The sequence below is a fragment of the Peromyscus californicus genome, unplaced genomic scaffold (genome assembly GCF_007827085.1).
Source record: "Peromyscus californicus insignis strain IS unplaced genomic scaffold, ASM782708v3 Scaffold_10__1_contigs__length_136768540, whole genome shotgun sequence".
Lineage (NCBI taxonomy): Eukaryota > Metazoa > Chordata > Mammalia > Rodentia > Cricetidae > Peromyscus > Peromyscus californicus.
This window is the reverse complement of record NW_026294391.1, coordinates 84,499,939-84,527,714: the sequence shown is the minus strand read 5'-3', so window position 1 is coordinate 84,527,714 and position 27,776 is coordinate 84,499,939. Positions and strand designations below refer to the sequence as shown.

The following is a 27,776-nucleotide window of genomic DNA, read 5'->3' as shown; positions in this document are numbered from 1 at the left end:
GCAGAGCCGGCCCTGAGCACGAGGCACTGTTTCCTGGAGACTGACCAGACCGAGCGACCGAGGTTTCGTCCTTGAGGTGATGTGATCCTCTCCAGACAAGAATCTGGAAAACAGGTAGGATACCAAAGCTGGGGAGGGTTTCTCAGTCTTATTCCATCTCTAAGAATAATTGCCAAGCTCCAGTCACTAATGATATTGACGGTGGTAGCTTCGGCAGATCTGAGGAGGGACGAACAACTCTTCAGAGGGCCGGCTCAGGCTGCCACTCTGGCTCTGGTTCCGCTCCGGCTCCTGCTCGAATTGAATCCTTCTGAAGTCAGACTAGCTCCTTTCTCAGCTTTCCCACTGACTTTTCTCTCTCTCTGAAGGTGGGGTAGGTTTTGTGGTAGGAGGACTCCATGGTTCCACGGGTTTGCTCGGGTGGAGCCTGCTGAGGTGCTGACGCCAGGGGTTTCCATGGAGGCAAAGGGAAATTTTGTAAGTGTGACCCAACTTTACCACTTATGACAGAGAAAGCCTGTGTGCTGAGAGTGGGGTGGGCAGGAATCTTATCCAGGGGTCACTGGAGGTCTAGTTCTGGGGTAGTGACACTCAGGGCTGCGGCTGAGGAGGGAAGCGGAGAAGCACGGGGCATGGCAACGTCGTCGGGAAAGCCTCAAGAGAGCAGGCTACCAAAAAGCAGCAGCTGAGGGGAAGCAAAGCAGACTTGTGATTGTGACAAAGCCACCTCAAGGTGACAAAGCTGCTAAGCAGGAGAGCAAAGGCCACCTGCCGGCCAAATGGTAACCTGAAGGGAGGGAGCGAAGGACCAGGGGACTCAGTGAGGGTGGGGTAAGAGCCAGAGTGGGTGGGGTAAGAACCACTGTGGGGAGGGAAGCGGTGGCGGGCGGCGGGGGGGGGGGGGGGGGGGGGGGGGGGGGGGGGCGGGGGGCGGGCGGCAAGTGGGGGGGGCGGGCAGGGGAGGCGGGCGGCAGGTGTGGGGGCGGCAGGTTGGGGGGCGGGCTGCAGGTGGGGAGGCAAATTGGTGGCGGGCGGTGGGTGTGGGGGCGGCAGGCGATGGGCGGCGGGTGAGGGGAGCGAAGTGGCTCAATTGCGGAGGGGGGAGCGGGGGTGGGGGAGGAGCCTCGGTGAGGAGACTCTGCGAAGGGAAAGCCATTGTGGGGAGGCGAGGATGCAGGCGGGAGAGGCGAAGTGGCTGCTGTGGGGGTCCCAGGGTGCTGAGGAGAAGTGGCCACCGGAAAAGCGTAGTTGGGAGGTGAAGCGGCAGGGGGCAGTCTCGGGCGGGGTAGTCTCGGTGGGGAGGAGAAGCGGCCATGGAAAGCTGGGATAGGGAGCTGAAGCAGCTGTGGGGAGGAGAGGCGAAGCAGCGCGGGCAGGAGAGGGGTGAGGGGGGGAACCACTAGGGTGGGCGGGGTGGGAAGGTGAAGTGGCTCAGTCCGTCCGGGCCGGGGTGGGGTTGGGCCTTCGAAGTGTTGGCAGGGAAAGCGGTGTCGTGGGGTGGGGGGGAGCCAAAGGGGCGGCAGCTGCAATTCAAACTTGAGCAGTCTTTTCAGGGCCTTGCTGCACCAGGACGATGCCTTCCTCTCGGAAGCCTCATCTTTTCCTTATCACCTTTTGAGTTGTCGTCTGTGCATCTTTTAAAAATTAGCATGAAAAACTAATGGTTCCTCTTAGGACATTTTTGTTAATGTTTATCTTCCCCCCTGTTTACTTTCTCATGTCCCCACCTCAGTTTCTTCTTCTGGACCCTTTCTTCTTGGCTTTTGAGAGAAAACACGCAGAAATTATCATACCCCCATTATCTTTCATTTTCTCCCCCTTTTAATCATCTTCTCTCAAATAGTTTCCCTGCTTTCCTTTCATTCGTGTGTGTGTGTGTGTGTGTGTGTGTGTGTGTGTACTTACATACATACATACATGCGTGCATGTGTTTTAATCTACATTTTGATTAAGAGAAAATGTACTATTTTTTAGTTTGACTTACGTTGTTCAACGTTTTCTCTTTTTTTCTTTTTTCTTTTTCTTTTTTGAGACAGGGTTTCTCTGTGTAGCCCTGGCTGTGGTGGAACTAGCTCTGTTGACCAGCTGACCTCGAACTCACAGGGATGTGGCTGCCTCTGCCTCCCAAGTGCCCAACTTCTTAAATGTCAGTTCTTATGGACCATTCCAAATCCAATCTTAATTTATGCCTCTTTTTGGATTAATTTAAAAGAGAGGAAGAAAGAGAAAAGTATTGGAAATGTGATCATAGCCATCCTGTAAAAATGTAGAGTTTGTTTCTGAATATTTACTTGAAATTCAGTTGTTTTTCAAAGTGTCTGTAGTGTGCCCTAATCTCACTGAATTGGGGAAATGCACCTATCTTACACTCCAACAAAGCTCTGCCTTTGTTCTCCTTTCTCCCAAGTTTCTAACCACCACTTATTTCACTCCCTCTTGAAAATACTCTACAACTTTATGTATGAATAGTGGTATATTTTTAAACATATTAAGTAAATTATAAATGGGGCATATTAAAGTAGTATTAAATAACTAAAGCATAGTGCTACTGTTGTGGGGATTTGAGATACTTAAATGTATTAAAGTTGGATGTGGTTGATAGCCCATGCCTGTAAATTCTAGTGATTGAGAGGCAGGAACCAGGAGTATTGCAGGCAATTTGAGACCAGGCTGGTGTATATAGTGAAGTCCATGACAGCCAGGGTTACAGAGGTGAAGGAGCCTATTAAAAAATAAAATAAAAATAAATTTTGTACTAAAGATATAAAACATTCTAGTTTGTGATATTTTATTAGCATGCAGCTTAAACACACCACTTTTATTTTTCTCTAATCTCAGGCCTTCCAAGGTTCGGCACAACATTGATTTTGAGATAGAGCAACAAGAGTGTGATCTATCATACGAGAAATCTGTCATTCAGGTAAAAGGATTTTCATCTTACAGGAATTTATACATTGTTGCTAATATGGAATGTGATAAAGGAATATTTTTCTCAAATTTATGTGCATTTAGTATTTTTCACATAGTATAGTGGTCTTCAAAAACATTTTCTTTCATTTTCCTTGGTCCTTTTAGCTAAAAATCCATTAATTTAAAAAAGTCAGCAGATAAATTAAATCTTTATCATATGATCAAAGTATGTAACTGCTAGTAATGTCCTGTTTTTTAATTTGTTTTATTTAATTAAAATATAATTGCATCATTTCCCCCTCCCTCTTCTCTATCCAACCTTGCCCATGTCCTTCCCCTCCCTCTCATAGCGATAGGTTTCCTTTACCATTAGTATTGTTGTATATATGGAAACAAATATATAAATATAACCTGCTGAATCTGTTTACTGCTGCTTGTATGTGTATGCTTTTTAGAACTGACCACTTGGCATTGGATAACCATTTAGGGGGCTTCTCCCTAGGACTAATTCTCCCTTTCTCAGTAGTCTTTAATTGACTGTAGCTCTTCATCTAGGAGTATAGTCCCATGAAAATTTCCCCATCCTTGTTGGCCTGTTAACTGATGGTGTCATAGTTCAGGTCTTTTAAAAACAGCTATACTGATGCTGGTGTAGCTTCCCTGTCATATCTAGAAATCACAACCATGCAGCAGACTTTCCGAGCCTCTGTCTTTTACAGTCTTTCTGTCCCTTCTTCTGAAATGTTCTCTGAGTCTAAAATGTAGGAATTGTGTTTTAGATGTATCAACTAGGGCTAGGCACCCCACAGTCAGTTATACTCTGCTGCATTTTGACCAGTTGTAGCTTTCTGTAATGGCCTCTGTCTGAGCAGGCCTTAAGTTCAATTAGACAGCTCTTGCTTATGACCAAGATATGGGCCACTGTTGTATTTTTAAGGATAACTTGCCATGCTGGTCTTTGTTGTGGTTCATAGGTATCACATCTGGGTAGGACTCTTAATTGCTTCCCTCCCATGGCAGCTTGCATAGTACCTTCCAGTACTGTAAAAGCTAGTCCTCAGGGAAAAGGCTTTTAAGTCAGACCATCTCACATCCATTGAGTCCTGTCTCTAGAGTATGTGGTGTCCTCAGCAATAAGAACTTCTGAAGGACAACTGAGGGCAACAGCAAGTCTGTATTGTTTTGAGCCTGTAACCAATAATTCAAAAGGAGGCTTCTCATGTCTGGTACTGGAGGTTTTGTTAGTCCATGGCTCTTGGGGAGAATCTCATTATCCCAAGAGGCATAACTCTATTTAAACTGTGTGTGTGTGTGTGTGTGTATGTGTGTGTGTGTGTGTGTGTGTGTGTGTGTGTGTGTGTGTGCGCGCGTGCGCATGTGCGCTCGCGCGGCACACATGTATACTTATATGTAGTTTCGGGTAAATACAAAATTATTACGTCTTTTTTATACATTCTTGCTGTTATTTAGCCCTTTCTTTCCTTCTGTATTTTCCTCTGTCCTCTCTCTCCAATTAAACCCCCCCTCCATTTTTTAACATTCCTCCTTAATATTACCTGTATCATTGCTATTGAGTACCCATCTCTAGAGCTCCCTGTGTCATGGTGTCCTTTTACTTTCCTGGTTTTTGTGATTACTTCAGGTTATATACTCACATCTGAAGTTTTGGAACTAGGAACCATAATTTGAGAGAACACATGGCATTTGTCTTTCTGGGTCTGGGTTATCTCACTCAATATAATACTTTCTAGTTCCATCCATTTACCTGAAATTTTCATTTTTCTTTATAGCTGAATGGTATCCCATTGTGTACCACATTTTCATTGCTAATCATCAGTTAAATAGTGTTTAGGTTGTTTCCATTTCCTAGCTATTGTGACTAGAGTGACAATGAGCACAGCTGAGTTAGTGTCTGTGGACTAGGAAGTAGAGTCTTCTTGGCATGTACTAAGGAGTGGTATAGCTGTGTCACCTGGTAGATTCAGTTTTCACTTTTTAAAAATTCTCTGCAGTGATTTCCAGAGTGGCCACACCAGTTTGCAGTGCCAGCAACAATGAATAGGGGTTCTCCTTCCCTCCTCCTTGCCAGTATTTGTTATCAGTTGTTTTCTTGATCTTAGCCATTCCGACTTGGGGAAGATGAAATCTCAAAGTTGTTTTATTAGAATTTACCTGATTTCTAGGGAAATGAACACTTAGCTTTTTTTTTTTCTTTTGAGAACTTTCTGTTCAGATATATAGTCCTTTGTAATCGGGTGATTTGTTTTCTTGGCTTTTTGTTTTTGAGTTCTTTATATATGTTGGATATTAATTTCTGTCCAATATGTAACTGGTAAAGATTCTCTACTACTCTGTGGGCTTCCTCTTCACTTGATTGTTTCTTTATATGCACAGGAAGTTTTTTATTCTTATGAGGTTCCATTTGTAAATTATTGGCCTTAATTCCTGGGGAAAAGGAGGGGTCTTATTCAGGAAGTCCTTCCTATACATACGTCCCACATACTGCCTATATTTTCTTCTAGAAATGTCAGCATTTCAAATTTTACATTGAAATCATTAATCCATTTAGAGATTATTAATATTCTCTTTAAATTCATTTTCTTTCTTTGAATTCACTTAACTGTCTTCTTTAAGCTCCTTGAAATATTTAGTGAAGTTTGAGTATTGTTCTGAGCTCTATATCCTGGGGTTCGTCTAGGTCATTGGAGAACATTTCTATAGGATTGATGAATGAAATCCTTTAGACATAAGGTCTTGATCTTTTCTATTGTTTGTGTTTTTGAAGTGATACCTGGGCATGTGGCTTCTTTTGTTGGCTGCGTGTCTGATGTGGACACAACAGGCTGGGCTGGCACACAGGATGTGCCACTGACCCCAAACTGAAGATTGAGGAAAGTGCAGGCTTACCAGACTGGGACTAGGTTTTGATACTTGAGGTAGTTCTGGGGATTGGGGAAAGTACAGGGAGGGTACGGTCAGTCAAACTCACCAAGCTAGGACAGAGCACAGGATGTGCAGGCTTGGTTAGAGGTCCTGCAAGATAGCTCGGTGGGTAAAGGCACTTGACACACAAGCTAATTCTTGACACTTGATGCACACTAACATTTGACACATGGATAATTCTTTGCCTTACCTGTTCACACCTAGGGGTTCAGTCCACAGGGAGCTGGAGGTGTGGTGGGAAGAGGGGATCCTGTAAGTTGGTTATGGTAAGGCAAAGAATTATCTGAAGAGCCAGGGATAAAAGCATTAGGGGAATCCTGGGTCTAAACCAAGAGTTGGAGTCTCCAGTGAATGTAGTAGGTAGAGGGGGACCTGTAAGCAGGCTGTTGCTGGGCTGAAGGTGAGATTGGAGAGATCTTAGTGGAGGAAAGGAAGGATAGTGTGATTCACCTACATGAGTCCCTGCCGGGTGTGGCCACTGGGGATCCCAGATGTTTAAGATCTGTGGCTGACACAAAGGGATGGAAAGGAGGGGCAACACTGAATCCTCCTTGAAGTTCAGTGGAAGCCACATGGACTGGAGGTAGGTGGGAAGTCAGGCTCCTGCATGGAGTCTGCTACAGGCCTTAGGTGAGATTGTAATGGAAGACAACCAGTGTGGAGTGGCTTCTTTTGAAAGTTTTAGCATCTTTACATGGTGAAGTTGGTTCTGTCATGCTGGGACTGGCTCTTATATAAAACCCTAAGCAAGCTTTCATGCCAAGTTCCCCAATAGGTCACTTTTTGCTCCCCATTCTGCCACTGGATGTTGAAGAAGAGATAGTTGAAGCAGTCTTTTTGCTTTATGGTACAATACTATTCATGTACCTCAGTATAGAAGTCTTGGCTTCTGGGTAAAGATTATTAACAGACATTGACCAACAATAGATTCTAAGTTAGTTGGCTTGATATTGCATTGCATTTCTAAGACCAGGACATAATTCTCTATCTTTCACCAGTCAGAAAGGCCTATTTTTCATGTTGGGCTTCTTGGACACGGGGGAGAACAGTTGCAGATAGCTCTTTTCTTCTTCAGTGCATCTTTTTGTGTTGTTAAACTAAAAACAGGCACTATGGTGTCTCACTTGATTATCTTAAATATCTGTTCTAATAGTTTTGTGCCTTAACACTTGTTCAACTCAGTGTGTCTGTGGGAGTTATCACTGTAAGACAATACTCAGCTGACATCTTCCTCCACCCACCAAAATGTCTTTTTTCCCTAAGACTAGAACAAACTACACACTTGGGTGGTCTCAACTCAAAATAATCTGGCCTTTCCAGATAAAAATGATTTTTAAAAGAAAAAGAGTAAATGGATAATTAGCCTTAGTTCCTGAATTTTTACTTAATGAGGAACCTAGCATTGGAGGAAGGTGGGTGAATTGTGGAAAATAATATAGGTTTTTTAATCAGAGGGAAAAATACTTATCTGGTTAGTGATAATAAATTGTTCATATTATATTAAATATGGTGATGTGTTTTCAAATTTGTATTGTTTCCAATTTCAGAAGACAGCATGGATGATAACCGTGTTTTTAGAGGAAGAAAGAAAAATTTGAGTTATAACAGACATACATTTGACAGAAAGAACCATCATTTTGAGCATTATGGGTATGTGCTTCTATCTTTAAAATTCCAAGAGAATAATGAAAACATGGCAATAAGGGATGTCCAAGAGGGCTCCAAAGTGGCCAAGTAGCCCCTGGGACTTTGCAACTCTTTCACTCTCTGTGGTCTTCTTTCATTGAAAAACTGAAGTGATAGAGATTGAATACTGGTTTAGCAGCTCTAACTGTAGACATGGTGTTAATGAGGGGGTGATTCATAAAATAATTTGTTAGCATTTATAGCCTCTTTGCTTCTCTCTCTTTCCTAGTGTTCCTTATTCCATGGGACCCAAATGGAGAAGAAGAAAATACAGTGATGAAGACCAAATATTTCTAACTGTGTGGGATGATGATAAACCAGAGGAGAGTGAAATAGGTCTGGATGCTGAAAATGGAACCCTGTCGAGCTGGTTCAAGGTCACAGTGAGTATCTTAATAAGGTCTGCATTAGACAGAATATTCTGGATCCTAAAAAGATGATCATATTGACTGCAATAAATCAATTACCTGGAGAAATGCTATTGCATGAAGAGATGAAGGATCTAGGACAGAGGTTCTCAACCTTCCTAATGCTAGGACCATTTAATACAATTCCTCATGTTGTGGTGACCCCAACCATAAAATTATTTTCATTGCTGTAATTTTGCTACTGTTTTGAACCATAATGTAAATATCTGACATGTGACTCCTGTGAAAGGGTTGTTCAACAGCCAAAGGATCATGACTCACAGGTTGAGAACCATTGATCATGGAAGTCTATGTTTAGCACAGAAAACAAAGAACCATGTCAGAGATCCCCTTCGAAGTTCTTTAAGACTAGGTAGAAAGTCAAGAAAGAACACTTGGTAGTTAAGTCTGTTCTCTATCATGATTCCATGCTGTCTCTCTTCTCTCCCTTTTTTATTTTAAATATAGATTCCAAATGGAAGAAAGTATGAGAAGACATGGCTAATAAATTCAATGCAGGACCTCTGCAATGTGCCCTTCATCCCTGTTGATGTAAGAAGGCTGATGAAGCCAGATAGACACAAGGGAATGAAGGAGGGAGGCCAGGAGCTAGCTGCTGTCTTCTAACATGTCTTTTCTTTTTTCCTTTTGTTGCCCATAGTTCCACTATGACAAACACCGGGCCCGGTTTTTTGTCCAGGATCCTACAGCTGCCTATGCATTGAAGGATATCAGCCACAAGATTTGTGATGAGACAAGCCAAAAGGTATGTACTAACAGCATTCTCTGTACCTAGTCCTGAAAGGGGTGGTGACTGGCCAGGAGCTGAGCATCATCTTTGGAATTAGAGGTCATAATACTTAATCTGTTTCTTTCCCACAGATACCTATCTTTGTCAGTCCTTCTGTTGTACCCTATTCTGTGCGGAATAAGTTCACATCAGAACAAATGGACCGGCTAAAGGTAATGCAGACTTAAGGCATGTTGTGTGTCTGCTTCCCAGACCCACCTCCTTTCCCTCTTACTCCCTGACATGCCTGACACTTTGAACCCCAGAGCCTTAGAGCCCCTTTCTCTACCTTTGTCTCTGCAGGTGACTGTGATGAAACGATATGATGCCTCTCAGAAAGCTCTGGACCTCCAGAAGTTCCGCTTTGACCAAGGTATGGCTGACTAAGGAAATTCTGGGTCGTGTGAGAGTAGATGGATCTTCCTAAGAAGAAAACGTAGGGTTGGTAACTTGGGAAGGGTGTCTGTCTGTACCAATGCTGGTCCAAGTCGACAGACAGCCTTCTAATTCCTTTTGTTCCACTTTCTGAAGACTTGATGAACAGTGACATTGACATGATGCTGAATCGAAGAAGCTGCATGGTTGCCACACTGCAGATCATTCAAAGCAATATCCCTGAAGTGAGGCCATAGACTCAGTGAATTTAAGTAGAGGGATGGAGGGGATGGGATGAAGGGACATTTGTCACCAAGGCTCTAGAATAGTAACTGTATCTCTTAACTCTTCCTCCCTGAAAGCTGTTGGCCCTGAACTTGTGCAACAACAAATTGTACCAGCTGGATGGGCTGTCTGATGTGGTAGAGAAGGCCCCCCAAGTTAAGATTCTGAACCTCTCCAAAAATAAAGTGAGAAGGGGAGCCAAATGGGGGTTAGGTTGAGCGTGGGTGGTAGTGCACACCAGGGTTATGGTAAGAAGCAGGTAGAGACACTTAGGAGGGAGGGTGGAAGCGGCAGTTACTGGGCCGCAAGTTTTCTCTTTGCTTAGGACAGCTTTACCAATTCTTTCTCATCTTTATCAGTTGAAATCAGTTTGGGAGCTGGAGAAGGTGAAAGAGCTGAATCTGGAAGAGCTGTGGCTAGAGGGAAACCCCTTCTGCAACCACTTCATGGATCAATCTGACTACATAAGGTACATAATACCTGCTAAGTCTTTCCCCCTTCAGTGCCAGTGCCATAGTTTTGTTTCTCGTTGCTGTGATGAAATACACTGTCCAAAGCAACTGAAGGGAGAAACAGCTTATCTGGCTTACAGTTGGAGGTTACAGTTCGTCATTACTTCGGAGTTAAGGTGGTAGGAACTTGAAGCAACTGATCATATCCCATCCACAGTCAAGAAAAGAGAGCAATGAATTAATGAATGCATACTGTTGCTCAGCTCACGTTTTCTTTTCATTCAGTCCGAAGCCTAGCCAATGAAATGGTGCCACCTGTATTCGGGGTGGGTCTTCACACCTCATCCCAGTTAAGAAACTCCCTCAAAGGCATGCTACAGGCCAAACTAATCTAGACAGTTCCTCAGAGACTCCCTACTCAGGTGATTCTACTTTAGGTCAAGTCCACAATCTGAACTAACCATCACAAGCACCATAACCTGTAGCAACTACCTTGTAGCTTGAGCTCCTCTTGAGATGTACTTTTGCAAGAGTAGGTGCCGCCGATCCTCTGGGAGGAAAACAGGCTCTGCCTTCTCTGTGTGCTCAGCTATGCTCTCAGAAATCCCTTCCTTCTTACCTACCCATCCCCCTTTCCCCTAGTCTGGGCTGGTTTTCACTTGTCAAAACATCCAGATTCCTCCAGAACCCTCCTATGCGACATCCCAAATGTACCATCCTCCCTCTCCTGTCCTGAGAGAAGCCTTCTGTTCTTGTTCCTGAACTATCCCTTATTTGTCCCAGGCTGCCCTGAAGGCTGTCCTGCTCTAAGCTGAGGGCTGAGATCCTGGGTAATGCTGACATGGACATTACTGTCTCTGTCCCATTGTTGGGAGCCCTAACCTCCTAGGGAAACATGAACTCCCTAGATCAAGGATCCAGAAGTGGGCTGCCACTAGAGAGCTAAAGAGGTTGAAGAGACAGAAAGACAGACCTCCTGGAGGCCACTATCCCTCCCTTCTTCCTTCCCTACTTACCTATAAACTAACCTACCTGCCTGCCTGCCTGCCTGCCTACCCGTAACCCCTGACCTCTAGCACCAGGCCAGACAGATCATCTCCCATTTGCTTTAGATGTCTTCTGCTTCTATTTTGTCTCTACTCTCTTATGTCTCCCTGACAGCGCCCACACCTTACTTTAACTTCATTTCTCTTGCCACCTCCCCACTTTCCTGTTTCTTGAGTCTTGAGCCTGCCTCCCTCACTCCCTGCCCAGCATCCTGGAGAACACAGGATACCTAATAAGGTGGCAGAGCCCTGGGCTTTTACCCAGTGCCTTGCTCCCTGCAAATTCTTCTATGGGTACTCTGAGGAAAAGAATACAAGCAAGGAGAGGAAAAAGCCACAGACCCTGGGCCTCCAATGTGGCTTCTTCTGGCTCTGGAGAAGATGCCAGTGCAGTGTGTGTGTGAGCTACTCGGGGGAAGAAGAGGGAGGAGAAGCAGGATCCCCAAAAGGAAGAAAAGCTAGCTAAACTTTAACTAATAATCACTTCTTTTGGCTTTTGGTTTTTGGACAGTGCCATACGGGACCTATTTCCCAAGTTGTTACGCCTGGTAAGTTCCTACCTTCAACATTGTCTTGGCTTCCTCTCATAAATTATCTCTACACCTGCCCTAAAATTTGTTTTTAAAAAAACCTAGTAGATTTTTTAGATGTAGATTACATGTTTGCAGCAGACCATCATCCATTTTAGATTATATGGATTCCTGAAAAACATCAATATTTTCCCTGAAAAAAGTATCCATAAGCAACACAGACACACAGAGGTTCCATATAATAGAGATTTACACAACTCCATCAAACAGAGGCTCATTATATCACCCCTGGAATTTCCAGGGGCAATTAAACCCCCGGCCCTGGCCCCTTTTTTCCCCTTTAGGTCTCTGGATCTTCTTGGACATTCAGTGCCATTTACCCCATGCACTACTAACCTCCTCTTCCTTTTCTCAGGATGGTAAGGAGCTATTAATATCAACAGGAATGGACATAGAAGTCCCCCAATTAAGCAAGGTGAGAAAGGACCAAGAAAGATTTGTGGTATTGCAAAAGAGAAGTTATTAGATTTTTTTTAATTGTAGTTTTTTGGTTTTTTGAGACAGGGTTTCTCTGTGTAGCTTTGGAGCCTGTCCTGGAACTCACTCTGTAGACCAGGCTGGCCTCGAACTCACAGAGATCCGCCTGCCTCTGTGTCCCGAGTGCTGGAATTAAAGGCGTGCGCCACCACTGCCTGGCTGAGACGTTATTAGATTTATAGTCTGAAATGACTTTCTGTTTCAGGAAACATGTACAGAATCTGAACTCATAAAAAACCTAGTTCTACAATTTCTGAAGGAGTAAGTACCCCTTGGACTACAAGAAAGGTGGGAAAGCTGAGCAGTGTTGGACTGCCTTATCACATTTGCCCATAGGAGTTTTAGGTCTCACTTAGGGTTCAGAGCACAGAAATCAGCTGTCCCCTTAGTTTATGCTCCTTCCCCTTACTAGATACTACTTGTTTTATGACAATGGAGATCGACTTCGGCTCATCGATGCTTACCATGATGAGGCCTGCTTCTCCCTGGCCGTTCCTTTCAACTTCAGTGACCCAAACCTGTGAGTATCACAGCTCAAACTCTGTTCTGGAGTAGCATGCCTCTCCCTAGAAAATGCCTATATTGGGTAGAACATGGAGTTCTCTTCCTCTTTTCTCCTAGGAGCAACCTGGAAGAGTATTTCAAACATAACAGAGATATAAAGAAGCTGCAAGACTCATGTGAGTGTGATGGAGAAGATTGGGCAGAGTAAGGGAGGAAAGACAAAATTTTAGGAGTGGTCAGTGGGCCAGGTTGTATCATGCCCCTGATCTTTGCTGCTTCTCTGCTCTGTAGACATGCGAATGCGGTTGCTGAAGCACACAAAACGTGACATTGTGGACTCTCTCAGTTTGTTGCCCAAAACTCAGCATGACTTGTGCTCTTTCTGGGTGGACGTGTGTTGCCACACAGTGAGTACCTGGTTCTTCTGTAGGTCATACCCAGAAATCTGGAGGTATGTAAGATCCTGGGCTCATAGCTTATACCATCTTCCCTTTCAGGATATGATGCTCTGTTTTTCTGTCAATGGGTTGTTCAAGGAAGGTGAGTATCTATAGAAATTCCTCTCTATGTCCCCTCTGCTTCCTCCCGTAGATAGGCACCCCTGAGAAGTCTTCCAGATCCTCTCATTCTACACCCTTCCTTCCTTCCTGTTCTCCATGTTCTACTGCCTTCAAACCATCCTAATCTGACTTGGGTCCATGCCTTTCTGCCCCACAGTTCACAGGTAAGGGACACAGGCTATGGAGTTTGTTGAGTCTCATTCCAGTTCCATACTCAGCAGCTTTGGACCAGTTTCTTAACATCTCCAGTTCTCTATTTGTCAAACATGACTAATTAAACTCATCTCTGTAACAGATGTTAAAAAGACCCATCAAACACTGGAAGTGATTTTTCACAGGGTCCATAACGTGGTAAGGGGCACATCAAATGGGAGTGAATTATTACTGTTGTTGCCCTCCCCATTCCTGCCATACCCTCCTGACTCCGGCCAAGCCAACAACTCTTCAGCATAAGAGCCCAACTTGGGAATGCTGTGTGAGTATGTAAATAAGGTGCTATTCTAAGAAATTATTATTGCTTCTTGTCCTTGAAGTGGAAGGAAAATGTCAAGGCTGTGTTCGTGCCTTCACAAGGATCTTCATTGCTACCCATTACAGCAATTCAAGGTCAGTGCTGTGTTGCTTCTGGAAATTCCTGTCCCTGCCCAAAGCCAGCAGTGTGACAATATGATGGTGTAGTTCTCAGGGTATCCTCAATATTTAGAAAGCCAACAAGTAGATCCAACAGTTTTGCTTGCTGGTTGAGAGTGTAGACTTTGGGGTCAGAATACTATGTTCTTTCATGATAGGATATTTACATGCTATATCATTGGCCAAGATATTGGGCTTATCTCTGGTTCAAGGTCTTCCCTTGTTGTGTGGGTTAAATTCACAAATCTAGTCAAGCTAGTCTTTAAAAGGTGAACTTCATATGGGGTGGATTGAGAGAAGCAGGCAAGGATGTTGGGAACCAGGCATAGATGGAATGTGGAAACAGTCTGGTTAGTGACTGACAGTTATTGTAGGATTGGCATTGGTAATGTAGGCATGTCCATTTCTTTACTTGTCTGAGTGTCTGTTTTTCCTCCAGAATATGCATCATGAATGATGAGCTGATTGTGAGGAATGCCAGCCCCAAAGAGATCCAGAATGCCTTTATCTCATTGCCCACAGCCAACGCTTCTTCCAAGTCTCCCCTCTCTGAAGAGCAGCAAGAAATGGTGAAATCTTTCTCCATGCAGTCTAAGATGAAACTTAATTGGTCTCAGAAGTGAGTACTGGGTGTGCAAAGAAATGGGTGGGGTAGAAGAACAAGTGAATAATGGTACTTTGCAGGCAATTTGAAAAAACAATTAGGATATTTACTTCCCCTCCCCAAAGTGAGCTCAGGAAAAGTGTGTCCTAATCTATACTGATACCTTTAAAGGATTTTAAAACACTATAATATTCATGTGGTATATCTTATATATGAAAAAATCATAAAGAATCCACTAAGAAACTACTAGAAGTGAAAAAACAAATTCACCAAGTTTTTAGGATATAAGATTAATATATACAATAATGTTTTGCATTTCTGTGTATTAACATTTAATATCCCAAAGTTAAATTGAGTGAACAGTTCCATTTATAGAAGAATAAAGAGGAACAAATACCAAAAAGCTGTGGTGGGGAGCAGGTGAGTATAATATATGAACAAAGTCTTCCCAGCAATAGCTATTCACATATACAAACTGAACAATATTTATACAGAAAGTGACCAGGACAAGAGCTCTGGATATCAGGTGAAAAGCCATCATGTCTGCCTTGACTGTAACAAAATGATGAAAAGAAGCATGATATAAGACAGGGAATAAAGAGCCTATGTGACTTGTCACTGTTCTATGGCTATCAAGAGACCTCATGACCAAGGCAACTCTTGTAAAAGAAACCATTTAACTGGGGGCTTGCTTACAGCTTTAGAAGGTTAGTCCATGAACATCATGGCATGGCGGGAAGCAGACAGGCATGGTGCTTAGCTGAGAGCTTTACATCCTGATCCACAGGTTAAAGAGAGAGGCTTTTGAAGCTCACTCCCAGTGACACACTTCCTCCACAAAGGCCAAACCTCCTAATCTTTTTCAAAACAGTTCCACTCCCTGGTGACTAAGCATTAAAATATATGAGCTTATGGGAGCCATTTTCATTCAAACCACCACACCATGTCATGTATGCCACCCACAGAACTACCTCTTACTTGGGGGAAGGAAAGTCCAGAACTGAAATTTGAAAACCCGTCCCATGGCTTGCTCAGCCTGCTTTCTTTCTTTTTTTAAAGTTTTTTTAAGAAAATTTTTTATTCATTGTAAATACCAATCACAGATCCCCCTCTTCCCTCCTCCCACTCCTCCAGCCTTCTCCCCCAACCCACCCTCCATCCCCTCCTACAAGAAGGTAAAGCCTCCCATGGGGAGTCAGCAGAGCCTGGAACATACAGTTGAGGCAGGTCCAAGCCCCTCCCCATGCATCAAGGCTGTGCGAGGTGTCACACCATAGGTAGTGGGTTCCAAAAAGTCAGCTCATGCACCAGGGATGGATCCTGATCCTACTGCCAGGGAGCCCCTTACAGCCCAGTGACAGCACCACCCACAGTGGGCTAGGCCCTCCCTACCAATCACTAATTAAGAAAATGCCCCACAGACTTGCCTGCAGCACAGTCTTGTGGAGACATTTTCTTGATTGAGCTTCCCTTCTCTCAGATGACTTTAGCTTGTGGCAAGTTGACACAAAACTATCCAGCACACAGTATTTCATGATACTTTTTTTCACCCTTCCATTCTTAAACTACTCTGGGCATGGGAAGGGGACAGAAAGATGATATTGAGGCCCTGTTTAAGGGTGAGTGCTCATCTGTCCCTTATGCTCATCATTTTAACCAGACAAGCCTAAACCATTAATTACTCTTTGCTGCAGGCTGAGAACCATATTAGTCAGAGTATAAAAAATGCTTAAAAGGTAGTTAGACACCACGTAAGGAAAATAACAGTAATGTATTCTCCCCTTGGGCCTATGTTCTCTTCAACCAGAAGCTTTTGACTAGGTTTACAGTATCAGATATGTATTCCCTCACATGAGTGTACCTCGAACCCAATCACAAAGCAGTTGTTCATCCCCCAAATAGCCATGCCACAATTGTACAGTGGGCGTATCTTATCTGGCAGACTGATAGTGTAGAACATATGGTCTACAGCTAGGTGAGACCATTGACTGGTTTCTCCCACAGTCTACATTGCACCTTCTGGCAGTATGAATGCTAGCCAGCCAGGAGGGAGTTTTCCGTTGCAATCCATCTTCATTTCTCTGTGTCTTGTAACCAAAATGTATGGTATCTTCAGCAGTACGTCCTTACCATCTGTTTATGGTGTGCAACCAAGAGCAATGGTGGTAGCCTGTATTCTTCTTCTTTTTTTATTGAAAATATAATTTTTTTCATAGAATATATTCTGATCATGGTTTCCCTTCCCCCAACTCTTCCCAGATCCTCCCCCACTTCCCCAACCACTCAAGTACACATCAGTTCCGTCTCTCTTTCCTTAGAATATAAATAGGCATCTAAATAATAATAGTAATGATAATAATAAGAAAAAGAAGCCAGAATAGGACAGAACAACAGAAGAAAATGAGCCGCAGAGACACACACAGAAATCCCGCAAAAACACAAAACTGGAAACCATAATATACTATATATGCAAAAGACCTGTAAAGTTTAAAAAAAAAACAAAGAATAAAAAGAGAGGCCCTGACAAAACATTATGAGACAAAGAACCTCCAAAAATGCCACTGAGTTTGTTTTGTGTTGGCTTCCTACTGCTGGGCACAGAGCCTGGCCTTAAGAGTGCTTCTGTACTCAGTGAGACTCCTTTGCTAGTGACTGTCAAATGAGATAACCTCTGGGTTAGGGATGCGGGCTTGTGTTCACTTCCCTCTTAGTGCTGGAACCCCATCAGGCCTAGACCCGTGCAGGCCCTGTGTGCACTGCCAGTCTCTGTGAGTTCAAATGTGTATTGGCTCTGCTGTGTTTAGAAGGCCTTGTTTCCTGGGTGTCTTCTATCCCCTCTGGCTCTTACAATCTTTCCACTTCCTCTTCCACAGGGTTCCCTGAGCTCCTAAGGGGGAGATATTTGATGAATACCTCCCATTTAGGGCCGAGTGTTCCAAGGTCTCTCCCTCTGCACACTGTCCAGTTGTGGGTCTCTGTAATTATTTCTTCTCTGATGATAGCTGAGCACGACACTGATCTATGAGTATAGCAGAATGTTTTAGGTAGTCTGTATTCTTTTGAGTGCCTCTAAGATGTCTCTGGTGAACAACTCATAGGAGATATTGTGCACCTGGCACCTATGACTTCAGGGAGGAGCTACCTGTTGTGTGACGCTATTCCCGAGGAGCTGTAAACAAATGTCTACTCACCCCAGGCAGGGAACTGATGACAGACCAAAGTACTGATACCACCAAAGTCCAAGTTGGTAAAACAGTGAGTTTTATTGGCATTATTTAAACAGGAGTATGGGTGAGGGGTTACTCAGCATAAAAGACTCAAAGACAGCTGCGTCACCAAAACCCATGGCAGCATAGGTGACAGTTCACAAAAGCAGAAAACCTAGAGTGTACTGCACAATCTGTAAGCGGCTCGAGATGCTGAAGAGTGTCCTTGTAAGTCTGAGCTTCTTCTAGGCAGCTTGGCTCATCTCAGCTTCTTCCAGGCTACTCAGCTAGACTGAGTGTCTTCCTAGACTGAGTATCTTCTAGGCAGCTCAGCTGGTCTGGAAGTATCTCTTAGCAGTCCTTACTGCTTGGGAACCAAGGGGGCTGGTAAATCTAGTCAGTTTCTGTGACATTCTGAAGCTATTGAATTGTTTATGAAATGTTTCACATTTTTAAAAATTACTTATTTTATTTTTTGAGATTATAATTACATCTTTCCCTCCTTCCTTTTCTTCCCTCCAAATTGTCTCATATACCACCCCTTGCTCTCTTTAAATTCCTGAAATTCTTTTTCATTAATGGTTGGTGTTGCTGTGTGTGCATACGAGAATGTGTGTGTGTGTGTGTGTGTGTGTGTGTGTGTGTGTGTGTGTGTGTATTCCTAAATACATAAATACAACCTGCTCGTTCTGTGTAATGTTACTTCAAGGTTTATTTTCCCAGGCTGACCAGTTGGTATTACATAACCAGTTGGTGTGCTTTTCCCTGGAGGAGACTATTTCTCCCTTTCTCAGCCTCCTTTAGTTGCCTGCACATGAGGATCAGAGATCATTGCAGAAGAGGAGGCAGACAGATTGTAAGAGCAAACAGAATGAGTTTGTTGTGTGAGATTGTGTCAGGAATGTCAGAGGCTCCACCAGAAAGTCTCACCAACATGACTGCCTGAACATGAGCTGTACAAGGACAACCACCATAGTAGACATGCTGCTAGCATGGACTGGCATGATGGGGTCCACAAGGTCACCTTCTCTTAAAACATCCCATTGTTTTGCTTCCCTTGTAACATTGTGTCTTAATGAGCTTCCCTCCAAAACGAAAGGTTTTAATCTTGTAGGAAACTACACAGCACTATCCATGAAGTGTACGGTTTATATTTGTGTTTTAGCTTCAATTTTTAAATTAGGGACTCAGCGGTTAAGAGCACTTGTGGTATGTTGAAGTCCTCATCCAGAGGACATAGGTTTAGTTCCCAGCACCCACACTGAAGGGACCTGAGTACTGCAGGGTGCTACCCTCACGACCCCGATTAGGCACAGACCACCCCCAAACACCAATTTCCAAGCACAAACCAAACACAAAGAGATCCTTTATTAAGCAAGACAAAGGGACAAGGTCACTGAATCTGAATCAGACAGAAATAGCTTTGCAAGTGTTAACTTTAAGAGGGAAAAGGCTGTGTTAGATTGAACTAGAATGTATTGGTAAGTTCTGACTGGGTGTTTTAATTAGGTTAGTCAAAATAATGAATTTTGATTGCTGGACCTTGGTGTTTTGATAGTTGGACCTTGGTGTTCAGTCTCAAGAATGAGTGAGGGGCCAAATAAGGGAATAGACTTTGGTGGCTAGCTTTAGGAATGCAATCTAACAGTTTAGCAAGGAGGAGAAAGGCAAAAGGCAAAACTTGGCGGGTACCATGTTTGCCATGCTCAAGCCTGCTAGAACCCTTCACACATGGTGCTTAACAACTATCTGTAACTCTAATCCAGGGAATCAGATGCCATATTCCGGTCTCCTTAGTCACCAGGCATGCACATAATGTACATGCATACATGCAGTCAAAGTAATCATATACATAAAATAATAAATCAACATAGAAAATTTAAAAAACAAAGATTTTTTCATTATATTTTTAGTTTATAAAATAGTAGAGTTCGGTGTTTTTCCCTTGTATCCTTAGTTTTCATTAATTTCCTACCTGTATTTCCCCCATACCCCTACCTCAACCTCATTTAAGCCTTTTCATAGCCAGTATTCCTTTCTACTTTCATATCCCTTGTGTTTTATGATCTCTCCCCATTCTGTGTCCCTGCATGGCTCCTTTTAGTCTTTCTGGTCTCTACAGGCACTCAAAATTAACTACAGAAATCTAAATTCAAACTTAGGAAAGAAAACATACAGATTTTGTCTTTCTGGGCCTGGCTCACATCAGTCTTATACATCCAACTTGCTGTTGTGTGTATGTACCACATTTTCATTATCAGTAGATGGACACATCCAGGATGAGTCCATTTCCCAGCTATTGTGAATAGAGCTGTTATGAACATGCATGGACAGGTATCTCTGTTGTAGGGTATAGAGTTCTTTGATATGTTTAGGGGTAGTACAGCTGGAACATGCATAATTTACATTTTTAATTTTGTGAGAAATGTCCACACTGATTTCCATGGTGTCTCCACCAGTCTACAATCTCACTAACAGTGAATGAATAAAACTTTCCTTTCCCTACAACCTCAACTGATGTCATTTGATTATTTTTTTCATAATAATCATTTTTGCTGAGATGAAATGGAACCTCAAAGTGGTTTTAATTTGCATTTCCCTAACGGATAATGGTATTAGAACACTTTTTAAAGTATTCGTTAGCCATTAGTATTTCTTATTTTTAGAACTTTCTATTTTTTTATTGGAATTGGGTTGTTTTCTTGATGTTCAGGGTTTTTTTTTTGGTTTTTGTTTTTAGCTTTTTGTCGTTTTTATTCTTTGTATATTTTTGTTACTAATTCTTTGTCAGATACATAACTTACAAATATTTTCTCCTTTTCTGTAGGCTGCCTCTTCACTCATTTGGCAGTTTTCTTTCTCTGCAGAAACTTTTAATTTTATGAAGTTCCATTTGTCAATTGTTGGTGAACTACTGGAGTCCCATTCAGAAAGTCCTTACCCATACCTATACCCTCTAGTATACAGCTGCTTTTTCTTCTAGAAGGTTTAGGATTTAAGGTTATATGATGAGGTCCTTCATCCCTTTGGAGTTGATTTTTGTGTAGAGTGAGAGAGAGAAAAATCTGGTTTTATTCTCCTACAGGTGGATATGCAATTTTTTTCTGGATTTTAATCATTTGTTAAAGAAAGTTTTCTTTTCACCATCAGTATTTTTTACCTTTGGCAAAAATCAAGTGGCTGTAGTTGCATGGGTTTATATCTGTGCCAATACCCTGATACTTTTATTATGGTGATTCTTTTACTATAACTTGAAGTCAAGTATGGTAATACCTCCAGCAGTATTCTTAGTGCTCAGAATTGATTTGGCTATGCAGGGGCTTTTGTGTTTCCATATGAATTTTGGGAATGATTTTCCTATTTCTGTAAAGAATAGAGTTGCAAGTTTTATTGGGATTATATTGAATTTGTAGATTGTTTGTAGAATAGATATTTCACAATACTATTTTTTATGATCTATAAGTATAGGAGGTCTTTACATCTTCTAATTGCTTCCTCTATTTTTTTTTCTGTAGTGTTTTTTTTTTTTTTTTTTTTTTTTTTTGGTTTTTCGAGACAGGATTTCTCTGTGTAGCTTTGTGCCTTTCCTGGAACTCACAGAGATCTGCCTGCCTCTGCCTCCCGAGTGCTGGGATTAAAGGTGTGTGCTGCCACCGCCTCCGCCGCCACCACCACCACCACCCGGCTTGTGTTCTTAAGTTTTTGTTGTACAGGTATTTCACTTCCCTGGCTAGGTACATTCTAAGTTATTTTTGAGGCTGTTGTCAATGGAATTATTTCCATAATTTCTTTCTCAGTATGTTTGTCATTGGTATGTTGAAAGGCTAAGAATGTTGGTTTGGTATCTTGCCTCTTTGCTGACAGTATTTATTAATACTAAAAAAAATGTTGTGGCTGAATCATTAGGGTATACCCTTAGATATAGAATCATATTATCTACAAATAAGGAGATACTTTCCTTTTCTAATTGTATCTCCTTTACTGCTTTCTCTTACTGATCTAGGTAGGACTTCAAGCACTGTATTGAAAAGAGGTGGAAAGAGTGGACATCCTTGTCTTAGTCCACTGATCTTAGTGACAGTGCCTTGATTTTTTTCTCTGTTAAGTATGATGTTGGCTATAAGGTTATTGTGTAAAGCCTTTACTATGCTGATACATGTTCCCTTGATTTCTGCTCTATATAGGGCATTTCTCAGGAAGCAAGGTTGGATTTTGTCAAAGGCGTTTTCCAAGTCTATTGTGCTGATCATGTTATTTCTGTCACTCCAGGTGCCTTGAAGACAATGGCTGGGACTACAACAAAGCTGCTGAGATCTTCACTGTTCTTCAGGTGAGGTCTGGGTATCAAGTGGGTAAAAGATGGATGGCTCGGGGGCTTCAGCAAGATGGAGTCTAGGTAGCCTGGGGATCAAATTCAAGTCTCTTCTGACATCCTAACTCTTTCCCTGCAGAATGAGGGCAAGATCCCAAAGGACTTCTTCGAATAAATGTGCTAAGGAGGTCCTGTGGATATGATATTCCATCTCATCCACATTATTTCTGTTTGTTTATGTCTTCTCTCATGCTTGGGATCAGAGACCTGGCTAACCAAAATCCAAAGTTACCATGCAGGCCAGGTAACACAGCCACCCTCGGGGGCAAGTTCTTTGTTTTCCTCCAAAAATGTCTGTTTGTTTTCATAATAAATCATTACTTTACTTTGCACATTGTGTCCTGAATTGCTTTTCTCCTGCCTCAGCCAAGAGCCAGAGGTGCCAGGATGAAAAAGACCTTCATTCCCAAACTTCTACTACTTTTACCTCTGGGTGGCCCTAAGCAGATACATAAGGATTGCTTCAGTGGAAACTTTATGAATAAATCCACATGAAAATAGCACATGCTACTTGCAGTGATTAGGCTTGGGAATCCAGGGACTCTGACAAATCCTCTACTTGGAGGCCTGTTAGAATCATCATGTGACCTGGGTTTCAAAGGGGTGCCTCCAGGCTAGTGAGGCTGTGGAGGAGGGAAAGGTGTAAAGAGGGTACACATTTCACATCTCCTTTCTGGGCATTTGAATGTTTTCACAGTCTGCACTGTTATAGAATATTACTTTGACTAGACAAATATGTGCTATATTTGTTTATGGTGTATTTAACAATGTAAAGATGTGTTGCTTTGTTCACCTTAGGCACCTCATTGGTCTAATAAAAGCTGAATGGCCAATAGGTAGGCAGTAGAGGGATAGGTGGGGCTGGTGAGCAGAGAGAATAAGAAGGGAGAGAGAAAGAATGAGAGGAGGGAGAAAGATAGGGAGACACCTGGAGTCAGCCAGCCAGTCAGCTGCCAGACAGACATGGAGTAGGACATACAGAGTGAAAGAAAGGTAAAAAGCCCCAAGACAAAACAGATGAAGAGAAACAGGTTAAAATAAGTTATAAGAGCTAGTGGGACAGGCATAAGGTAAGGCCGAGCATACATAACTAATATTAAGTCTCTGTGTCATGATTTGGGGACTGGCAGTCCAAGAATGCCTGCTACACTGCACCATGATAAGTTTTGATTTATATGCAGGTGGGTGGCAAGTGGGTCTTTTTATAGCTCTCTCCATGTTTCCTTCTTGTCTTTCTGCCTCTCTGCATTCTGAAAGAGCTATATAAGGAGTGTTATAAAAATTAGCCCCTGCTGGAGATCAGGAAGGTGATCTTGTCTGTAGAAGCATGTGCTCCATGTCCATGTTCTTGAGGGAGGGCCTCTTCAGACACTGGCTTTCACTACCAAAAAACAGAGCACACCGTCTCACTTTTTGGACAGTTCTGTGAGACCTTTCACAGAGAGAGGTGATAAGTTCTTTGCACCCTGAAGGCCTCTCTGCCAGCGCAGCAAACTGAATCAGACTGAATCAGGAAAAGCCCAGGTTTAACGGGTAAAGCGTTCCTGGGTGATTCCCCGGCCCTCAGAGAGGAGACCGGGATGAGAGACTGAAGAACCATACGACTGTTTTCTGGGATGCAGCTTATATGCCCTGTGGGAGTGGTCTTGAGCCTCTCTGGGGGAGGAGCTGTGTTTGGTGGGCTTTGAAGGGACAGGTTTAGGGAAAGAGATAGGGGAGGGAAGTTGAGGTGGATCTTCCACCAGACTCCTTCCAAACATTCCAGATTCTTTGGGTATAGGGATGCCAGAGTGCCAGTGTCTGGCGAGCCACAAGAATATATCATAGAGATTCAGCTGTGTATTAAAGCTATAGTTTGACCGGCCAAGGGTCTGTGAAAAGGCAAGCCATTTATTATGAGTATTTGGTGTTATCCAGCTTTTAATATTTCAGCTGTCTTCTGCTATGAAATTCTTGCGTGCCCAAATATTCCCAGACCAATTGGCAAACAGTTCAGCTCCTCAGACCTGCTGAACTTCTAGGTAACTAACTCCTCCGCTGAGCCTAGGAGACAAGCTGGCTGGAGATGCATAGCTTTGTTTCTTGTGCTAATGAAGCTCAGACCATCCCCTTGCTTTGAGGCCTACTGGCTCTCCTGAGCAATTGACTGAGAACAAAAGAGGTTTTTACATATCAAGGTGGAAGGTAAGGTGGAACAACATTCCCGAGGAGGCAGAGAACAGCGTGGCCAGGGGAAGGAGGACAGGCATTTTCTGTGGAGCCAGACAGAATGGCATGACCAGGGAGAAGAGAAGAACACAGAGGTTTTATAGATGCTAAGGCAGAACTCTTGTAGAGTTCACCAGTGCCAGGAGTAGAGAGCAAGTAGAGATGGAGGCGAGGAAACAGAGGACTAAGATGAGGCTGGAAACATAAGAGCTTAGTTGACAGCAGGACTATGAGATGGCAGTAAAAGAGAGGACAAAAGAGAACTGAGTTTCAGGACAGAATTGAAGCTATGCAGACAGGATTTCATCCCAGAGAAATAAAGTAGATGGACAAAGTGTTAGTTATTTGGCGGCACTCTTACCCTGCGAGGAAATGTCACGAAACATGACAGAATCCACTAACAAGAGTTTTATTAAGATAAGAGAGAGAGAGACAGGTGTGCTCAGGCCTGTTGAAAGGACATGTGCATAAAGAGGGAAGCCAGGAATATGGCGCTGGCTTATAAAGGCTGGGTCGCGCATGTGTATACAGGTTCATGTGGCTACTGCACGCATGCGCTGCATGCGCATAGATCACATGGTTGTGTTGCGCGCGCTTTACGCAACCATGCAAAGCCACGAGGTCCTAGTCACGCAAGACGTTTTGACCCAGAAATGGCTATTTTGACCCGAAACTGACTAGGCAGAAGTGTCTAGATCCGCCGGGCATGCCCAACCATGGGGGCGTGTTGTGAATCTATCACAAAGAGCTTGGTGTATCTAGATTTATACCTGCCCCGAATATCTGATGGAGCTGTAGCTATGTAGATAAAATTTGTCTTAGCTGAATAAAGTTAACAGACATAAGAGCATAGTGTACATAGATTTTTTTCCCTCAGATATCCCACACTGAACGTAATGTCTGACCCGGACCCTGGGTAATCCATACCAGGGGTTGAGGTGGAGCTCCCACTCAAACATTCCAGACTCTTTGGGTGTAGGGGCACCAGTTCAACTCTGACTACTTCCTGCATGCTTGGGACTATGTGGGGAAGAGGAGTCGGGAGTTGGTGGGCTCACATTCAGCAGGAGGTATGAGGGGAGGAGCATCCAGTTAATTGTCATCCTGGAGACCTCAGGCATCTTTTTCTTAAGGAAGCAGAGAAGGCAAGTTTCTAGGGAAAAAATAGATTATTAACCTCTGCCCTAGTTGTACTGTACAGAGCAGAAGAGCAGATAGGCCCTTTATTGGGGCATCTCAGACAACTGGAGGGTAGAGGGTCCCAGCTGCTGGACAGACTGTGTATCCTGAATAGGTGCCCACTTGAGCCTAGAGAGATGTCCAGCATGGATGTCCCAGGAGCTTGGCAGCCGAGGGGGTGGTGAGGATCACAGTAGGAACAGAGAAGGGACCTCAGAAAAGAGAGGTAAGGGGAGGTACCCGGCCAGTGGGGGAGTTTGGGCTGGGAGGTGGTGACTGGGGAGGAAGGGCCTTCCATAAAGAAGCTCAAAAGGGCTCAGGCCTGTAGGAGAGCGTGGGGTGGCCCAGAGATGGGTAAGGGCAATGGGGAGAAGGGAGGGCCAAGATAACCTGAGTTCAGTGGAGAGCTTGGTGAGCTGTCGTTTGATGAGTCCATTGGCCTTCTCAACCTTTCCTGAGGATAAAGGTGTCAACCATAGTTAGGAGGTAACAGAGTTCTTTAGGTGTGGGCATGTGAGTGAAGTTCACCTGCCAATTCTCACCTGGTTGGTGTCCTCGAAGCTTGTGCAGAGGCTGACATATCTGGAGGGCCCCTGTGAATGGACCTGTGAAATACTCAGGAGAGTATGGGGGCCAAGATGAGTGTGGCCCCAAAAAGGCTGAGAACATTGCCGCCAAGCAGAGGTGCAGGGCAAACAGGTATGACCAGGAAAAGAGTGTAAGAAGAATTACCCTGCAAGAATGCAGGGAAGTGTCAAGAGTCTTAAGTGGGAAGGAAGGGATCCCGTCCACCCCTGTGACAGAAATTGGTGAGGGAACTGTAGGACCTGAGTGAGATGTCAAAACAGAATAGGCAGCTCCCATGTCCAAAAGAAAGTCAATGGACTTACCTGTTACCTGCAGCATCACCCTAGGCTTGGAGAGGGCAATGGGAGTCAGCAGGTCTAGGCCATATCAGTTCTCTGCCAGGCTTACTAGTTCTCAGTTGCCAGTTTTGGTGAGGCTGGACCTCCATGGCATGGCATAGAGGACAAACCTGCACAGGGGCATTCTGATTTCCAGTGCCCAGGCTGTCGGCAGACAGGGCATGGCCTCCTGGGTGGCTGGGGGTCAGGGCAATACCATGACCAGTGGCCCTCCTTGCCACATTTGAAGCAAGTTTTTGGCAGAGTTGACTTGGGGTGAGCTCCGGTGAGATGGAGCCTTGTGGCAGACTTACCTTGTACCCCTTGTGGGGGCCCTGGTGGCCTCAGAGCAGCTGCTAAGGCTGGGACTTGGAGCGTGTTCTGTTGCAGCCTTGTCTGTCGGGTTGACTTGGCTGTCATTCTCGAGCATTAAAAACTTAAAAGCCATTTTCACCAATTCCTGTAGGGGAGTTTGGGGATCCTCCTCAGCGTTTTAAAATTTTTTCCAGTATCTGGCACTGACCGAGAAATGAAATGGGTGGGAAGGCAGGAGTCTGGCGAGACAGAATGTAAGAAGAAACCGGGGAAGATTTGGGGGCATTAGGCCAGGGTGTATGTTGAGGCATTGGGAGATAGGGGTGAGCAGTGTCGGGAGGGGAGACAGGAAGAAGGGTAAGGAGGAGGAATTTGGTCTTGGATTTGTGACCCTGGAGGAGGGGGTTGGGTAGGCAGAGTCTGGGGGAAGTGGGGGAGGGGCCAGTGTCCTGGGCAGCATGGTCAGAGTGAATTTTTTTTTTGAATCCCAGTTCCCAGATAGGCGGGAATCTGGAGGCACCATGACTCTAGCCAACAAGACCAGTGCTATGAGACATTGGCCCCTGTAGGGAGGATGAGAATGCCAACCCAAAAACCGTGGACGTAGGGCAGTTCTGTCCAATTATATCAGATAGCCCCAATTTGAATAGATTTTGTAAAAGACCCCACAGGGGCGGTTGACAAGTGCCGTAGAGTTGGGGGGGGGGAGGGGTCAGTGTCTCCAGCAGTGAATGGACAGGTGCTGTGAGACGTTGACCCCTGTAGAACCCAAAAACCATGGATGTAGGGCAGTTCTGTAGCGCCAATTTGAATAGATTTTGTAAAAGACCCTGAGGATACCGGGCGGTGGTGGCGCACGCCTTTAATCCCAGCACTTGGGAGGCAGAGCCAGGCGGATCTCTGTGAGTTTGAGGCCAGCCTGGGCTACCAAGTGAGTTCCAGGAAAGGCGCAAAGCTACACAGAGAAACCCTGTCTCGAAAAACCAAAAAAAAAAAAAAAAAGACCCTGCAGGGGCATTTGGAGATCAGGCTTCAAATGGCAAGTGCTGTTTCTCAAATCTATGCTGGGGACCCGAAGCCTAGCACAATGCATCCACTGTGGTAAGCCTTGGGTTAAAAAATGGGTGTGTGGGGGAAATTTCCTTCAACACAACATCTTCTGGAGAAGGGGTCCCACGGAACAAAGGCAGACCTTTGCTCCAGAATGGGTCAGGTGGAGCAAAGGCAGCCCTGTGCTCCGGAACAAGTCAGGGGCCTGACGTGGCTGAATCTTTGACAAGACACCCCCAAAAACGAAGAGGCCCTGGGCCTCCTAGGCAAGGACTTGGAAAG

General features: G+C 44.1%; 2 protein-coding genes across 10 annotated transcripts; one reads left to right on the top strand and one right to left on the bottom strand.

Moving 5' to 3' along the window:
- LOC128108813 (nuclear RNA export factor 2-like) lies at nt 1–22,169 on the top strand. 9 transcript variants are annotated; one of them, XM_052735873.1, is made up of 22 exons: nt 1–114; nt 2,839–2,920; nt 7,401–7,503; nt 7,769–7,922; nt 8,415–8,498; nt 8,608–8,712; nt 8,829–8,909; nt 9,040–9,109; nt 9,268–9,356; nt 9,474–9,581; nt 9,756–9,865; nt 11,406–11,442; nt 11,840–11,899; nt 12,167–12,222; nt 12,374–12,481; nt 12,583–12,641; nt 12,757–12,872; nt 12,963–13,005; nt 13,559–13,631; nt 14,095–14,274; nt 21,735–21,795; nt 21,917–22,169. In XM_052735873.1, the coding sequence occupies exons 3-22, from the start codon at nt 7,409–7,411 to the stop codon at nt 21,950–21,952; spliced, it is 1,725 nt and encodes a 574-aa protein (XP_052591833.1). In that variant the 5' UTR covers nt 1–114; nt 2,839–2,920; nt 7,401–7,408; the 3' UTR covers nt 21,953–22,169. The 9 variants fall into 9 exon arrangements, 8 of the variants coding, with proteins under 8 accessions (XP_052591833.1, XP_052591821.1, XP_052591841.1 ...); XM_052735861.1 differs by lacking the exon at nt 1–114 and adding an exon at nt 262–477; XM_052735847.1 differs by lacking the exon at nt 1–114 and adding an exon at nt 509–782.
- Nucleotides 22,170–25,280: 3,111 nt separating this feature from the next.
- On the bottom strand, nt 25,281–26,653 carry LOC128115406 (uncharacterized). The gene is made up of 2 exons (XM_052746048.1): nt 25,767–26,653; nt 25,281–25,678 (listed from the first exon to the last, which is right to left on the bottom strand). Exons 1-2 carry the CDS (start codon nt 26,128–26,130, stop codon nt 25,413–25,415), a joined length of 630 nt encoding a protein of 209 aa, XP_052602008.1. The 5' UTR covers nt 26,131–26,653; the 3' UTR covers nt 25,281–25,412.
- Between the last annotated feature and the right edge of the window lie 1,123 nt (nt 26,654–27,776).

What these genes read in the sequence shown, in the direction of transcription:
- LOC128115406 (XM_052746048.1), bottom strand. Translation starts at nt 26,130, where the DNA reads ATGCTGCAGGTAACAGGTAAGTCCATTGACTTTCTTTTGGACATGGGA. An exon ending in GCTTCGAGGACACCAACCAG is followed by an intron (nt 25,679 to 25,766) that starts GTGAGAATTGGC and finishes CTTTATCCTCAG; the next exon opens with GAAAGGTTGAGAAGGCCAAT.
- LOC128108813 (XM_052735873.1), top strand. Translation starts at nt 7,409, where the DNA reads ATGGATGATAACCGTGTTTTTAGAGGAAGAAAGAAAAATTTGAGTTAT. An exon ending in AAGTCCCCCAATTAAGCAAG is followed by an intron (nt 11,900 to 12,166) that starts GTGAGAAAGGAC and finishes TTTCTGTTTCAG; the next exon opens with GAAACATGTACAGAATCTGA. An exon ending in GTTCTACAATTTCTGAAGGA is followed by an intron (nt 12,223 to 12,373) that starts GTAAGTACCCCT and finishes TCCCCTTACTAG; the next exon opens with ATACTACTTGTTTTATGACA.